The sequence below is a fragment of the Typopeltis vanoorti genome, chromosome 14, assembly GCF_054136105.1.
Source record: "Typopeltis vanoorti isolate ZY-2024b chromosome 14, IOZ_Tvanoo_1.0, whole genome shotgun sequence".
NCBI classification, from domain to species: domain Eukaryota; kingdom Metazoa; phylum Arthropoda; class Arachnida; order Uropygi; family Thelyphonidae; genus Typopeltis; species Typopeltis vanoorti.
The window spans coordinates 74840742-74856596 of record NC_143562.1 but is presented as its reverse complement, the minus strand read 5'-3'; the positions used below and the strand labels follow the sequence as shown (position 1 = coordinate 74856596).

At 34.1% G+C, this 15855-nt stretch overlaps 1 protein-coding gene across 1 annotated transcript in view; it reads right to left on the bottom strand.

Moving 5' to 3' along the window:
* Positions 1 to 58: 58 nt before the first annotated feature.
* The window catches only part of Rich (Guanine nucleotide exchange factor subunit Rich), a 456640-nt gene continuing 440843 nt past the window's right edge, over positions 59 to 15855 (bottom strand). The window contains exon 33 of the mRNA XM_090404468.1: positions 59 to 3887. Within this exon, the coding sequence (XP_090260594.1) occupies positions 3545 to 3887 (343 nt within the window). The 3' untranslated portion in view covers positions 59 to 3544. The remainder of the gene's footprint in view (positions 3888 to 15855) is intronic.

The window sequence follows — 15855 nt, the reverse complement described above, 5'->3', positions numbered from 1 at the left end:
TTATATAATGATTTTTCTGTTATGTAAGTAGTTATTACAAGTGTCACACTATGTATGTCTATTTTTTAAATTTAAACCTCTCTTGAATTCCAATCCATTTTTACCTCTCTCATTCACCATCAATGTACTCATCATTTTTTCTGACAATCCATTCTATCGGATTGTGGAATGATTTACCATGTAACAAGTCCTCTCACTAATATATACCCCCCCCCCCCCACTTTTTCCATGTATTTGCTTTACTGCCTCCTAATCTATTCTCATAGCAAATGTTGCATAATTCTTAAGATAAAAGCACTTTAAATATATGTGTTAGTCATACATACAAGGGATGTCCAGAAAGTAAGTTCTGATGGGCTGTCAGAGAAAAAAAAAATATACTTACAAAAAAAACTTTATTAGAAATCAAAGTAGACATCTTTCACTACTTTTCTACATAATTTTTGCCACTGTTCAGGCACTTATCATAATGGGGCGCCAAGAGTTGTATACCTTCGTCATAGAAGGTTGCCGTCTGTGACATACTGACTGCTTCTTTGACCTTGAAATTGCAGGCCACAAGGAAAGACTTCAGATATTTGAACGGCACTTGGCATGAGGTCAGGACTATATATGGGGGATGATGGAATTCTCAGCTGAAGATGGCGAGAAGTTGTGACTGTGTGTGTTCCCCATAAACCTCAGCTGCTTATAACTTTCCTCGCATTCAAGAAATGGATAACTGACCTAATTTCACATGTAGCGAGCAATTCGATTTCTTAGACATTATAAACACACACCAAGAAGTGTATGCACTGTGAGAATGTCTGAAAATGGCACTAATGCATGTGCACCATTGCAGTGAAAATGTAAATGGAACTTACTTTCTGGATGTAACTCGTATTATTAATAGCTTACTATAACACAAAGTTACATATTTTTTAACATCACAATAAATTGAATGGATAAAAAACACATGGAGAAAAAAATTATTAAAGTTTTTTTTTAAAATAAACTTTATAGGTGTATATTTCTCTAGGATAACACTAATGTTCTCAGAGCAAAAGACACAAATTCAAATCAATTAAACAATCACATTTAAACTTAAAAGTGATACCTGTGAATTAATTACAGCAGTGGATATTAAATAATTTAAATGTTCATTTTCTGGATAATCAATTCTCAACTGCAAGAAAATTACAATCAGCTATATTGAGATTTTACTGATATCAAAAGTCATTTGTAATCTTGCATATTTAAAAGAATTACAATTAAGAAGTATCGTGTCTTGCCATTTAATACAGTTAATGCCATAGTCACTTAATCCAGAGACATACCACGTTGGAAAAATGGATGTAACATTATTACTATTATTATTATCTTAGACCTCCAGGGAGTCAAGGACTCATCGAGGGAGACCAAAATCGCCCAAACCAACTGTTACCTTCCCCTAAATGCACACTATTCCACTTGGAATCTGGGAGACCAAATCTGTGCACAATAATCCAGGTGTGGTCTTATCAAAGCCTTATAAAGAGGCAAAATGACTTCCTTATTCTTAGATGTCAAGGTTCACTTCAACATTGCAATTATCCTTTGAGTTGTATTTGCAACTTTTGCTATATGACCTTTGAACTTCAAATTCCTAGTATCATCAGTTTCTTGTAGCATAATGCCACTGATATAATATGTCGCTGGAAATCTCGCCATGCCAAAGTGCATAACTTTATGTTTACTAACATTAAACTAACAGCCATTTTGTTAATATTATTAATGTTATGTCTCATCCCTTGCTCATGCATACACGAGAGAGAGAGAGATCAAGGATACTTCGTCTTTTAAAACTGAAAAGAGCTTTGATATAGCTGCTTAAACAAAATCAGGGATGAAAGTTTAGCAAAACAAGTGTTTAAACCAATAATGGCAGGGGGGGGGGGGGGACCAAGAGGAAAAATTCTGAAGATGCAATTAGAAATGTTTTGTCAGACTGAAATGTAAGAGTTAAGCAAACTAGTCCTAAAATACGGTGTTATGTCATAATATCTGGTATACACAGAAAAATTATAATTTTATATATTAAATGCAACATTTATAGGGAAGTAACACTTATTAACGGACTAACTTTTTTTGATGTGAAGAACAGAACCCTTTTCTGATTTTGTTATTTAGCATTTCCAACTGATTAATTCCATAAAAGAAAGAAGACTGATATGTCTTTCTTAATAAACTCAAGATGAGACAGTCATGAAATGCACACTTTTCACTCATCCACTGGTATGAGTGAATGCAAAATGCTCATTTCTCTTAGTGTACTACTACTCTGAGCTGTTTAAAAAAATATGTAGAATTCTGAAAAAGTTTTACAACAAAATACAAGATTTATAATTTTAATACCAAAAGTAAAACATGTGGGATATGACCTATAATTGAAAGCGTAATCCAGATTTATTACCTTTCAACAATGTAAAATGTGTGTGTATAATTAATAAAAGGGATACATTTCTTGGGAAAATAATTTATTCATAAGGGAAAACCGTATTAAAATTATTATTTTTTTCTTAAGGAACACTCATTTTAGCATGATTGGAGGTATTATATTACAGTTTGGCATACTTGTAATCAAGTGTATAAAACAACCTTTAAATTAACTATACAACATTACATATACACTTCTCCCACTGGTTATACATATAAACAGCACTAATATTCAGCAGGTTTTGCATGATTTGAAAACTACATTAGATCTCTCAACATTTAACACTAAGCATATGTTTTCTATTTCACATATGGGAATGATGAAGTACATAGTAAAGATGCAGAGCTTTAGAATAACAGTTCATTGTTCCAAATGTGTGTGGGAAGGGGAGTGAAAACAGGACATATATCTTAAGTTTTTGATGGGATCAAAATGCAAATTTAATTGTATTCCATGATAAACAATGAAGTATTTTTAAATCATATAACTTGTTTTTATACTTTGGTTGGAGTATTAAACTGACATGAAGAAATTGATAATATCCTGTGAGAGTAAATTTTCAAATATATGATTTAATTATATTATCTCAGTTCAAATATGCATACTTTTTAAGTTTTAAATTACGATATTTTCAACAGTAGCATAATCTCCTCTTCATTAAAAATTATTGCATAATAAAATCGTTCTTTAAATTGAAAATATCGATTCATAAGTTATATAAATGGTTTAATCTGTTAATCCCAAGCTCTGCAGTTATTAAAAGTTCCTCCAACTTCTTTAACAAAAAACTTAACAACAGTATTTAAGACAATTAAACAACTCCAATTGAGCTATATCAACCTTATTTGTAATTGGACCCTGGCTAGAGGGATACATACTTCACAGCCTGATCCTGTACAAAGCTGCCTGTGGTATGTGTATACAATATGTACAATGTCTTCATATACTCGTAGAATACAAAATGATCAATAAAATGTAAGCAGTTGAAATGTGTAATACTTACAAATGGAAGGCAATTAGCAAAAATGAGCATTCTGTTTATCAAAGTACAGTTGTAGCATTTAAAATGTTAACAGTTCTGATAATTATTCATGATAACACACAATCTGACCCTTTGGCATCCTCTTCATCTTTAAATTCAGTATTGCTTTCCAAAACATCTTCTGCTTCATCCAATATTCCACCCTGAAATACACTTTTTTCAATAGAATGTACAGATAATTTTTCATTAAGTGAGCACTCGTTTTCACAGCGGTTATGAATGGATCGTGCTCTCTGGATGCTTTCATCAGATTCACAAAGACAGTTTTCATATAAAGTTTCTGAAGCAGAGTGACACTGCAGTTCTAAAATCTGAGGTGAAGAACTGCTGATTTTCGACAAAACTTTGGCTTGATTCAGTATTGCAAGCATAAATGGCTTATAGCCTAAGCTAAAAAAAATAATAATAAATAAATATACACACACATGAAATGCTGTGTTGTAAAAAAAAAAAAAAAAGACAAATAAGTGAACACTGATAATGAACAAATCTATATTCTTGCAAACCTTGAGAGCTAAAGATAGTGTTCATTCAAAGTGACATCTCCATATCTGCTGCTAGGATCTTGAGTGATTCACTGAGTATGAATAAAGTTTTTGCTAATAAGACCACGTTAGTCAATAGCTGCAACACATCTCTCATCATCAGGCTGAAAACTATTTTTTTTAGTAAGTGGATAGGAATCCACCTACCACTAGCTAATTACTATAAACTTAGTTTTCAACCTAATCTGTCAAGACTTTTATTATTTTTTTTTTTTTGTAATATCAATTCTATTTATGAGATAACAAAACCTAGAAAGATATTAAGAATGAATGTATCGATGTTTATTGAAACAGATTGAGGTTGTCTTTCCTTAGGGAAAGCTGTTCCAAAGAATATAGGTAGATGAGAGGGGAAAAAAAAAGGGGGGGGACTGAAGTTGATTTCGATATGTACGAAGTTGAACTTGTGTGTGAATATTAATCAGCAGCTACTTCTTTTTATATATTAGCAGAAAGAGGAGGAATGCAGAAAAAACAGCTGAAGATAAATCTGTGAGAAAGTGTTTTTGGTATGCCATCCCTAATATTATTATTATCATTATTATTTATTTACATCATCTCCATAGAGTCTGGAGACTCATTGTGGGAGACCCAAATCAACCATTATACAAATACTATCATACCTCTCCTTGAATCCATTCCACTCATATCACCACTCTTACACAATTTCCATGGTTCTCTATGTCATATATTTTAAAAATTTCACTTTTATTAAGCTCCTTTAATATCTTAAAAGTTTCTATCATGTCCCCTATCAACTAAACTTTGTAACCCACAAACCTTCAACCTGTCCTCATAGGGAGTATTCTACAGACCTGTCACCATCTTGGTCACTAATCTCTAAATCTTTTCAATCACTTCCTGGTCCCCAAGAAACCCAGATGACCAAATCTGTGCACAGTAGTGATGTGGCCTAATCATAGGTTTATAAAGAGGGATAATAACTTCCTTATTTTTACTTGTTAGCATGTTTTCCAACATCCAAACAATCCTTTGAGGTATTTTACTAACTTTTACAATATGACCTCTGAACTTCAACTCTTTGTCCACCATTGTCCTCAAAGCCCTAGCCTCATCCTGCAAACCAATAAAATCAATGTGATATACCACATGCAACCTTTTCAACCCAAAGTGCATAACCTTTGCCTTTTGCAACATTAAATTGACAATCATCATCCTTTGCCCACAATGCCAATTTATTTAAATCATCCTGCAGGATATCTACATCACCTTTATCAACTATTGCTCTTCCCAGTTTTGCATCATCAGTAAACAACTAATATCCCCTCTTAAATCTTTCCCTTATGTCATCAACATACAAATTAAAGAGTAGTGGCTCTAGTACTGAACCCTGAGGTACTCCACTAGTCACGACCATTCTCCTAGACTCCACTCTACCATATACTACTGGTGTCTGTCCATCAGCCATCCCCATCTTCTCCAGTTATTGTAATAGTTGTCATGTGGTATTCTGTCTGTCACATGCCTTGGCAAAGTCGAGCAGTATCATGGTCTAGCCATTACCTTTAGACAAGTCTGTTGTCACTTTATTATAAAATGTGAATAAGTTACTAAGACAGGACCTACCCTTCACTAAGCCATGCTGTCCACTATAGAGTATTGCATCCCTATCCACCTAAGTTCGATTCTCGTCATGACGGGAGGAATCTTTATATGGACTTTTTCAATCGAAGGTGAGTTAGCCGATCTCATATGGAGGTAGCGGTTTTTTCTCCCAGAAACTTGGGTTTTTCATCCTGCATACAGACAAATCGGCCCTTCAGAACACATGCAATTTACAGACAAAAAAATACTGGTTGTGGGCAGTAGATGGCATTGATGTAAGTGATTGGTAGTGGAGAGTTGTAAAGTAGGTGTCCTCCCGCGATGAGTCTTAGGACTCCTTGGAGGTGTCACGAATAATAATAATAATAACTGTTGTATTTTACCTTTCACCAACTTTTCCAATACTTTAACAACCACTCTCAATATATTAATTGGTCTGTAGTTTGCTACTTCTGTCTTGGAGCAACCTTTATGCAATGGTACTATTTTACACTCTTTCCATTCCCTTGGAACCTTGCCAGAGATGAGACACTTAGATTGAACAACTTCATCAGAGGCAATGCCAATTCTCTTGTACATTCATGTAGTATACGGGCTGATATGCTATCTAGTCCCACTGTTGTGTTCACATATTTTTTTTAATATGCTGAGCATCTCCTGTTCATCTACTTGTTGATATGCATCTCTGTAACATCAGCAACTCAACTATTTCTTTTGGTTCAGTCACCTTCCTACCATGAGCATTGTTTAGTCATTCTATTATAGTCATTTTTCCTCTTACTTGCTACATAACAAAAAAAAAAAAAACTCTTTTGGGCTTACTTTGGCCTGTTTGGCTAATTCTCTCTCATAGTCTGATTTGGTATTCCTGACCATACTAGTCACCATTCTTGCTTGCACTTTCTACTGCTCATGAGTATGCTTATCACTTTTTTCTTTATATTTCATCCACAATGTTTTCTTTTTTTTTTTTTGGAGACTGGTGAAATCCTGTTTGGTATTGCCATATCCTATCATTACTGTACCCATGCTCATTTATCACAGGGGTGACCAGATGCATGCTAGATTTCATCCTCCCTAATATCTCTAGTTTTGCACTCCCACACTTTCACTCCAAACATTTAACTCCAAAACCACTCAAATGTAGTTTGTCAGGCATATACAAGTCCTTTTGTTCATCAAACTCACTCCATACATCAATAAAATGCACACCATTTCTTCTGCACAGTCTTCTCATTGACAATCATGGCCCTTCTTCTTAGTTCTGTCCTATCATACAGAGGCAGCAGACTCACAATCTTTCTTGCTTTTCATTTTCACTTCCATTTACAACTCTTTCATATCTTCTCTCATTGCACATTTCTCACCATTCAAATCATTTGTTCATCAATCATATGAGAGCAGCATTCTAAGGATGGGCAGGTGTGGGACTCATATAACATCAGGAGTTGAGCTGAGAGGTGGGAAATAGCATCTTGAATAGAAGATGGAAGAACACTAAGAATTTTGGAGTGTGGAAGAGGCCATGGAAAAAATTTTGGTTTGATGAGGAAAAGGCCAGATGCACAAGTCAGCATAATAAGAGAAATATGATCTTCAATGGAGATTAGGATATTATCAAAAGTAAGAAGTTCAGTGAGATATTGTCTTATCTCATTTCTTATGAAAATGTATCCATTGTATTAATCTCACTCCAAATTTGTCAATCAAATAAAGAAAAAAATTATGGATGGGGTTTAAGGTAAGTGAGAGGTCACTGTCATTAGCTTAATGCGTAAACTTGCTGCCAGTAGCAGAAGGTTTTTAGCACTTTTTCTTCAATAACATATAATTGTTGATAAATTTTTCGCTATAACTACAAACTTATTTTACTAAAAAAGGTTTGCAGAGCTTGTGTGCTTATGTTATTGGTCGAAAGATTCTAATCCTGCTCAGATAAGGGAGCACACAACTAGTATATTAATATTCGGTACGAAAAATATATGATATGAGATATCTTGTAGTTGACAGTCAATGTGTTAATATGTAAGAAGTATGGACAAACCCTACCTACTTTACTTGACAGAAACCTACATTTCTACTACCCCAAGCCACTACTTATTTCAGCTTTGCCAGCTATACACTTTTTGACTCCTTTTGTCCAAAGGGTTTGTACCAGTGGCATCACGTGCTCATTTCAGTTGGGTGTGCTGTCCATTCAAACTTGATCCAAAAGTGGATAAAGATGAATGGAGATCTGCTGTGGAATGATAGGGGCAGAATCCAGAGTGGTCATTATTAATTAACTGATGGATCTCCAAACAGTGAATTTTATCTCTAAACATGATCAAATTTCTCTTCTTGGGCTGACTTATACCTCTAGAATTTCACATAAGCTACATCCTCTTTAACCTCCAAACATTAATATACTAGTTGTGTGCTCTCTTATCTGAACAGGATTAGAATCTTTCAACCAATAATATAAGCACACAAGCTCTGCAAACCTTTTTTTTTTTTTTTTTTTAACTCAAAATACTACTTTGCACCTGTACAACTGATGATGCTATATAAATCTCAAAATTGGAATACTGTTTGCCTTTTTGGGATGTGTACCAAAGGCCTCCCTAAGAATGCTTGGCTATCCAAAAGGAGACAATTTCATTAATTGATAAATCCCTTTCTCACAGATTTACTGCAGTTATTCTCTCACATTATGGTTCAACAGAATGTGAACAGTACAAACAATAGATATTTAATGATTTCAGTATTTCATCTCTTTCACAGAAACATAATCAGGAAGAGATTATACCAAGTCTAAAGTTCCAAGGGGCACCATCCATGGGTGCTGGTAGGCAGCTTTGGCTATTGGGTGAGAAGTCTATAAATTACTATTTCCTATATCTTGAGAAGTTTCATACAACCACATTTATTAAGATTTGGTTTTTAGATCTGCTGTACTGCAGTGAAACATTAGTCATTTTATCCCATTTGATTCTATGTAGGGTTACCAAGGCATGGTAGTAAGGAATGTTCTTTCAGATAGATGTCAGCAGATCTTCACCATCTGACCAACAGCCAAGGCTACCTACCTGTGTTAATAGACCGTCCTCTTCAACTTATTCTTTGTATTGTTTGTGTACAATTTTATCATCATCAAATTCCCGCCATGTACCCAAGGGGTGTATAGGATATGATAGTACTACATGAAAAAAATTACATCATTACCAACTTCCTATCTACAATTTTCCTCCAAATCAGTCTGTTACTTGTCAAGACTCCAACATTATCAGATCTTATATTTCTATCGTCTAAGGCACTTTGTACCGTATCAATCCGCCTATATCTTGGTCTTCCTCTGGATTGTTTTGCTGCCAACCTGGCAGAGAACACTTGTTATGCTAATCTTTCTTCGCCCATTCTGTTTAAGTGACCATACCACCTGAGATTAGCTCTGCTAATGCATTCCTGGATGCTGACATTGTCAAGTTCTTTCCTAATATCCTTGTTTTTAATATGATATTGCCATCGATGCCATCTGTTCACGCCTATAATCTTTCTCAGGACTCTCATATCTCTAGTCTTTGGTCAAGTGTTTTACTTCTGACCCAGCTCTCAGATCCATAAGTTAAAACTGGTTTGAACACTGTCTTGTATACAGCTAATTTAGTGTTCTGACTAATTTCTCTCTTATTCCATATGAATTTATTCCGTTGACTTCCCACCATACCAGCTTTGCTAATTCTGTTGTCTATTTCTATATTTAATTTACCATCTTCAGTAAAAATTGTGCCTAAGTAGCTGAAATGTTTTATTTGTTCCACCGGTTCAAAGTTCACAGCACAGTTGGTCTATATTTCTTACTTGTAATAGATATAGACCTTCATACCTTTGGTCTATATCTATTACAACAGTTATTCAATTTAGTCAGAGAATCTTGCAGACTTGTAGTGGATTTATTTAGAAGTATAACATCATCCACATAAAGCAAAGAGCTGACATTAACATCTCCAATTTTGATATCATGTTTAATACCACTTTCCTTAATAATGTGATCCATATAGATAATGTACATCCTTGTCTCACACCAGATTTAACATTAAACCATCTTTCTGTACCTCCTTCAATTCTAACTGCTGACTTACAACTCAAATAAAGACTAAGTATTGCTTGATATAATGCCCCATTCACACCATATAACTGTAGTGTATTAAATAGCTTCTCTCTTGGCACCTTGTCATATGCCTTTTCCAAATCGACAAAACTTAAATACAGATCTTTATTATGTTCCCATGCTTTCTCGACTATTTGTTGTAAAGTGAAGATCTGATCCTGACAGCCTTTATTTGGCCTGAATCCAGCTTGTTCTTCACCAAGCTTTTCTTCCACAATTCTTCTCAACCGTTTCTCAAGTATACCTGCATAGATCTTGCCAGGAACACTCAGTAGGGAAATACCTCTGTAATTCTCACATTCAGTTTTATTTCCCTTTTTATATATGGGTACTATGAGAGCTCTGCTCCAATCATTGGGAATTTGTCCTTCTGTCCAGGCTTTCTGAACTATGCAGTGCAGCCACTGTAAGACTCTTATACCACCATACTTCAGCATTTCTGGTCGAATATCATCTACTCCTGCTGACTTTCAAACATTTCAAGCCTTTGATGGTTTTTTCTACTTCAAGTATGGATATATATTCCTGACTGCATGCCTGGGCAGTGTTTTTTACCACTGTGCTGTCATCACTGCTTGTTTCATTTAGCAGTTTTTCAAAGTAATTACTCCATACTTCAAGGATATCTTTTTCTCCCATTTTCATGTCACCTTTATCATCTCTAATTCCTTTTACAGCACTCTTTCCTCCATTCCTAAGCTGCTTCAACAACCTCCAGAATATTGTACAATTTTATAATTCTTATATTGTATCTCTGATGATGTCTCTGTGACAGATGAAATATTGGAATCATTAAAAACTTCTGTTTAATGATTTTAGATTCTAATCTGACTCATACTTTGAACAAACAGGATGTCCATGTGCATTCAAATACAACTATAGGAACACCAGTCTTATAACAACCATAGTAAACTTAAAAAATTTAACCTGGCACAGCGAAGAGTGGACATTAATCATAATATCCTCTAGTCCAATACTCACCCTTTACATCAGTGTTGGTTTAAGCTTCAGTGGCTGTTTAAAAAGTGCTGAAGCTCTTCTACACTGCCCAAACTTAAATCGAAAGTACCTGTCCATTGCTTAGAGCTGGGAGAGTCTCATCCTCATAAATAGCAAACAACTGTTGTTTGCTATCTATTGTTTATATATATCTTTGTTGTTTGTATTGTTTTTATATATCTAGCTATCTATCAACTATTATTTGCTATATATTGTATGCCCATCCCTTTTTTTTTTTGTCACATCATTTTATTTAATTTATTTTCTGACCATCCATAATGTGGCACTCTATTGCTCAGATCTATAACATGGAACAAAATTCTTTTGTTCAAGCTTCATCTTGTACACTGATGATGGTCTGTCAAATTCAGGCTAATATATTTGCAATATAAAATTATTATAATAAAAAATTATTTAGGATGGAAAGATATTGGCTACCAAAAGAGGTGGATAAATATAGACCAAAGAGAAAGAGGGAGACTAGCTGGAAGATGGAAATCCCAGTGAAGCCAGAACAGGAAAATACCTAATCCTTGAAGAAAATTATTTATTTACATTTGAAAAAAAAAAAAAAAAAAAAAAAAATTATAATAATCATTACTATGTTGCAAATGCCATTAAAAACCTCTGTTTAATTCGTTCTTCATGCTATCTTCATTCCATTAAACTATAATGCAGGAATTTAAGAACACAAGCAGCTGTTGGTCAATAACTATTTAATGTGGCTGATATGCAGTACTTGCAGAATGATTTGAATAGACTGGAATTGTGGACATTGGATGTCAGTTCAATGTCAGTAACTACTGCCCTGCTTCAAACTTACCAAACTGACTTCTTTAATCTTTCATTCCAGTCTGCTTTGAGGAAAACTGTTTCCCCCAAGGGCTATACTGGAATAAAAAATTCCAGTATAGTCCTTGGGGAAAATTTTATCACACACAACATTTTGTGTGTGATTTAATAAAAGAAAAATAAATGCAATATAAAAAAATGTGAACAAAAAAATAAATTAGGCTATCTTCTAAAACATCAGAAAAATTAGAACAGTCTACAAATTAATCTGTCTCATTAAAGACTTTGAGGACCTTTTATGCTTCCCAGTTCTCTGCTATAATTTCAAATCTGATGCCTCTGAAATCATGATAGTCATGGGCTCGGCTTTTGGCAATAGCTAAGGGTGGAGACTGGCAACCTTCTGATTTCCAGAACTTAATTAGGGCTAAAAGAGCTTTGTCTACTTCCCTGGAATTAAAAGACATTCAATGATTAACTGTACACCAAAACTGAATTAGCTTTGGATGTTCTAGTGAATGATCTCATCATAAAAAAAAAAGAGAGAAAGAGACAAAACTTAATGCTCAGAGAAGATTGAAATTGAAATCACCAATACTTGTACTGGAAGTAACTAAAGTCCATGTACTGGGAGGACATCATGTTGGAGGTCTAGTGGAGTATTGACCGTATTAGGAAAGGATTAAAAACTAATTTTAATGCTTCCAATATTTCCAGTATATAAAGTACTCTCTTCCTGCAGGCTGGCTCATTTTGAACAGAGAGGTAGATCAGCCACTGTCCATTTAGATGAAGACAAATCTTACATATGCAATCACAACTCACAGGATCTTCTGGAAGAAAACCACCATGCTCTACCATAGTAAATTTAAAAAGGAAAGACTATTTTTCAAATCTGCAGCAGCACTCAGAAATCAACCAAATCTCAACAAATATGAATGCATAAAACATCCATTGAGCTAAACAAGGGGAATGAATACATTATTTTTGGATTTTGCTAAGGCTTTTGACAGAATACAGCATGGAAGAGAAGACTGTTGCATAAATTGGAAAATATGAGATTGGATTATAAAATATTACCATAGATAAGAAGCTGGCTGACTGACAGATATCAAAAAGTGGTGTATGGGGGATATGAGTCAGTAAGATTTAAGGTAACCAGTGGTGTACCACAAGTACTAGTCCCTGGTCCACTGTTGTTCAATCTGTACATTAATGACTGGGAAGGATTTGACAAGCAACATATATAGTTATTTGCTGATGATGTAAATATAGGTAGGGTAATCAGGAATGTGGCTGATATGCAGTACTTGCAGAATGATTTGAATAGGCTGGAATTGTGGGCATTGGAAAATGGATGTCAGTAAATGTGAAGTCATGCACTTTGGTGTGATTAGATATCCAATGTCACGATATACTGGTGAGATTATGCTAGAAGAAACTGATCAGGCTAGGGATCTTAGAGTGTTAATAGATAGGAAGTTAAAGTTCAGGGCTATGTAGCAAATACAACTCAAAAGAAAATTGCAATGCTGAAATGAACTTTGGCATATAAAGATAAGGATGTCATTGTGGAATACTGATTATGAAGAAAGACTGAGAATTTGTTGACCGCAGACATAAGCAAATAGGAGAAAGAGGGATGATATGATATACTTACAAACTTCTGAAAGGTTCATACAGGATTTCATGTTGTTGTTGTAAGTTTTTCCACTTGGTTGTACTATAAATTAAAGATACCAAGAAATTATATTCTTGGTATAATCCTTTATCCAAGTGGCAAACAAGTTTGAACTATTTTCAGGACTGGAGCAACTCGTATAGAGAAGTTAATGACTTCACATCACTTGCCTTAGTGTCCCATAATGCAAAGCACATCTCCTTGCAGATATGTATAATGCTATGCATTATGGGAAGGGTCACTACCCAGACCGGATTTTTGATGTTTATTGAGGTCTTATCAGTGGGAGCCAGACCAAGAGGTGATACTAAGGTCGAAGTAATGGAGAAGTCAGAAGTTTATACGAGTTGCCCCAGTCCTGAAAATAGTTCAGATGCAAACTTGTTTGCTTACACTTGGATAAAGGATTAAACCAAGAATATAATTTCTTGGTATCTTTAATTTATACAGGATTTCAGTTGATGAAATTTTTCAATTTATGGAGGTTGGGGAAAAGACAAGAGGGCATCCTTGGAAGCTGATAAATGCCACTAAGTGAGGGCTAGATTTTTCTCTCATAGAGTGGCATGTGATTTCAATAGATTGTTATTGGATGTTGTGTATGCAAGTAGTGTGAATGAATTCAAGATTCAAGAACAAGTAAGACAGCTGGTGAGTGTAGTATACAGCCTCCCTCAATCAGTCCCTGATTTCCTGGAAGTCTCTCTTAATAATAATGCCTTTTTATAAATTGCATATGTATAGAAATTTTAATATTTTGCTGTGGAAAACCATTTGTTTTATCTTGAGTGTTGGCAACTCTTAGTTTTGCTAAAGAGTTGACATGATCTATTAATTGCTGGATTGTAATTAGTACGGTTTAAGCAAATCATTCTCAATAATTTCTGTTTATCTTTAGAGACTCTTATGGTACTTTTATGATATTTTTCTCAGATCTTGTTAGTGTTACATTTAAAAAGTTAATAGAATTATTTTGTTCAAGCTCAACAGTGAAGTGCAATCTGCTACTGAAATTATTACAAAATTACTAGTTTTCATCCCCTCCATCTCCAATACACAAAACATCATCGACATAATGGCCATAAAAGGAAATGCCTTGTGGAAGGGTTAATAGTAATAAATTTGACTCTAAGTGGGTGGGAAATAATTTGGTGAGCTAGCCACTGATATTTTGGCCAACTGGTCCAAAAATCTGTATATCTAGAAGTAATTTTCAAATTTGAATTTGCTGAGGTAATTAATTTAATCAAAGCTAGAATATATGAGGGGTTAATTTTGTACACGATTTGAGACATGGGTCATTTAATAGTAGTGTGTGGATGATATCCAGTGTTTAGGGGGATGTCAATGTAAAGAAGTAAGTATATTGTTAGGGGATAAATTAAGATTTCTTTTTTTTAAAATATGTTTAGAGGAAGTGATCTGTAATTTAATCATTAACTGGTTTTAATAAATTAGTGACGAATTTTGATAATGATATTATGGAGTGAATTAGATAGCCTTCTTTGTGAATCTTTATTTGGCCAAAGGTAGTAAGGAAGGCATTTTGCTTGGGAATAGAAGTGTTTTTATAGTGAATTTATCTATTGTCTCTTTATTTTTTATTTCATGCAGACAGCTGTCAATTTTTTTTCATAAGATTGGATCAGCATCTATTTTTTGGTATATGTTTTAATCATTCATGATATTAATTTATTCCTGTAACCTAATTTGTCAATAAGCATCAAAGTGTCACCATTAACGATTATTATATCATGATTGTTTTTTTAAGGAATTTTATCACATTAATAAATGTGTGTGTGTGTGTTGGGGGAGGATATTAGGTTTGATGATCAATTTACTATTGGTGATGTCACTGATCTTTTTAAAGTAGTTGTCTTTGTTAGTATCATCCTTTAATTTAGTTTGTGATTCTATGATAAATTCTTCATGAGGGAAAGATATTTTTTGGTGACACTAGCATTATTTTTAGGATTTAATGATGATTGCCTACAAAAGGTTGACAAATATTATTTTATCATTATGCAATAATACCTTCCTTTCAGTAACTTAATTAAAAAAAAAAAAGCTTGATTGTTCATTTCTATAACTGATCCTTATGCTCTTACTAACAACAGGAAAATAATGTGAAACCTAATCATATCTGAATATTTGAGGATGAAATTTTCTAAATTATTTTTGAAATGAATACTTTTATAAAGGAGATGCTGCCTGTGTGAGAAGAGAAAAAAAATAGTGATTCAGTTAACTGTTTGGCAAGTTTATAAATGGGCTGCTAATGCTATTCATTATGGATAAAGGTGGTGTTTTATGCATGTTTTTTATTATTATGACACAGGCATCTCCATGTAGTCCTAAGACTTAGTGCAGGAAAACCACAATAACCATTAATCACATAATACCTATTTTACCTCTACTTAAACTCATTCACATTGCTCCCACTCTACTAACCACACTCTTACACAACTATCAGGGATGACTCCTTGTTTTTTGCCATTTGATGTACTGAAAAATATCTTCTGCATCTATCCTATAAAACCCTTTAGCAACTTATACATATTATCAGGGCTCGACAAAATAATTCGTTTTTTCAACTTTAAGAAACACAGAACAACATGTATGATA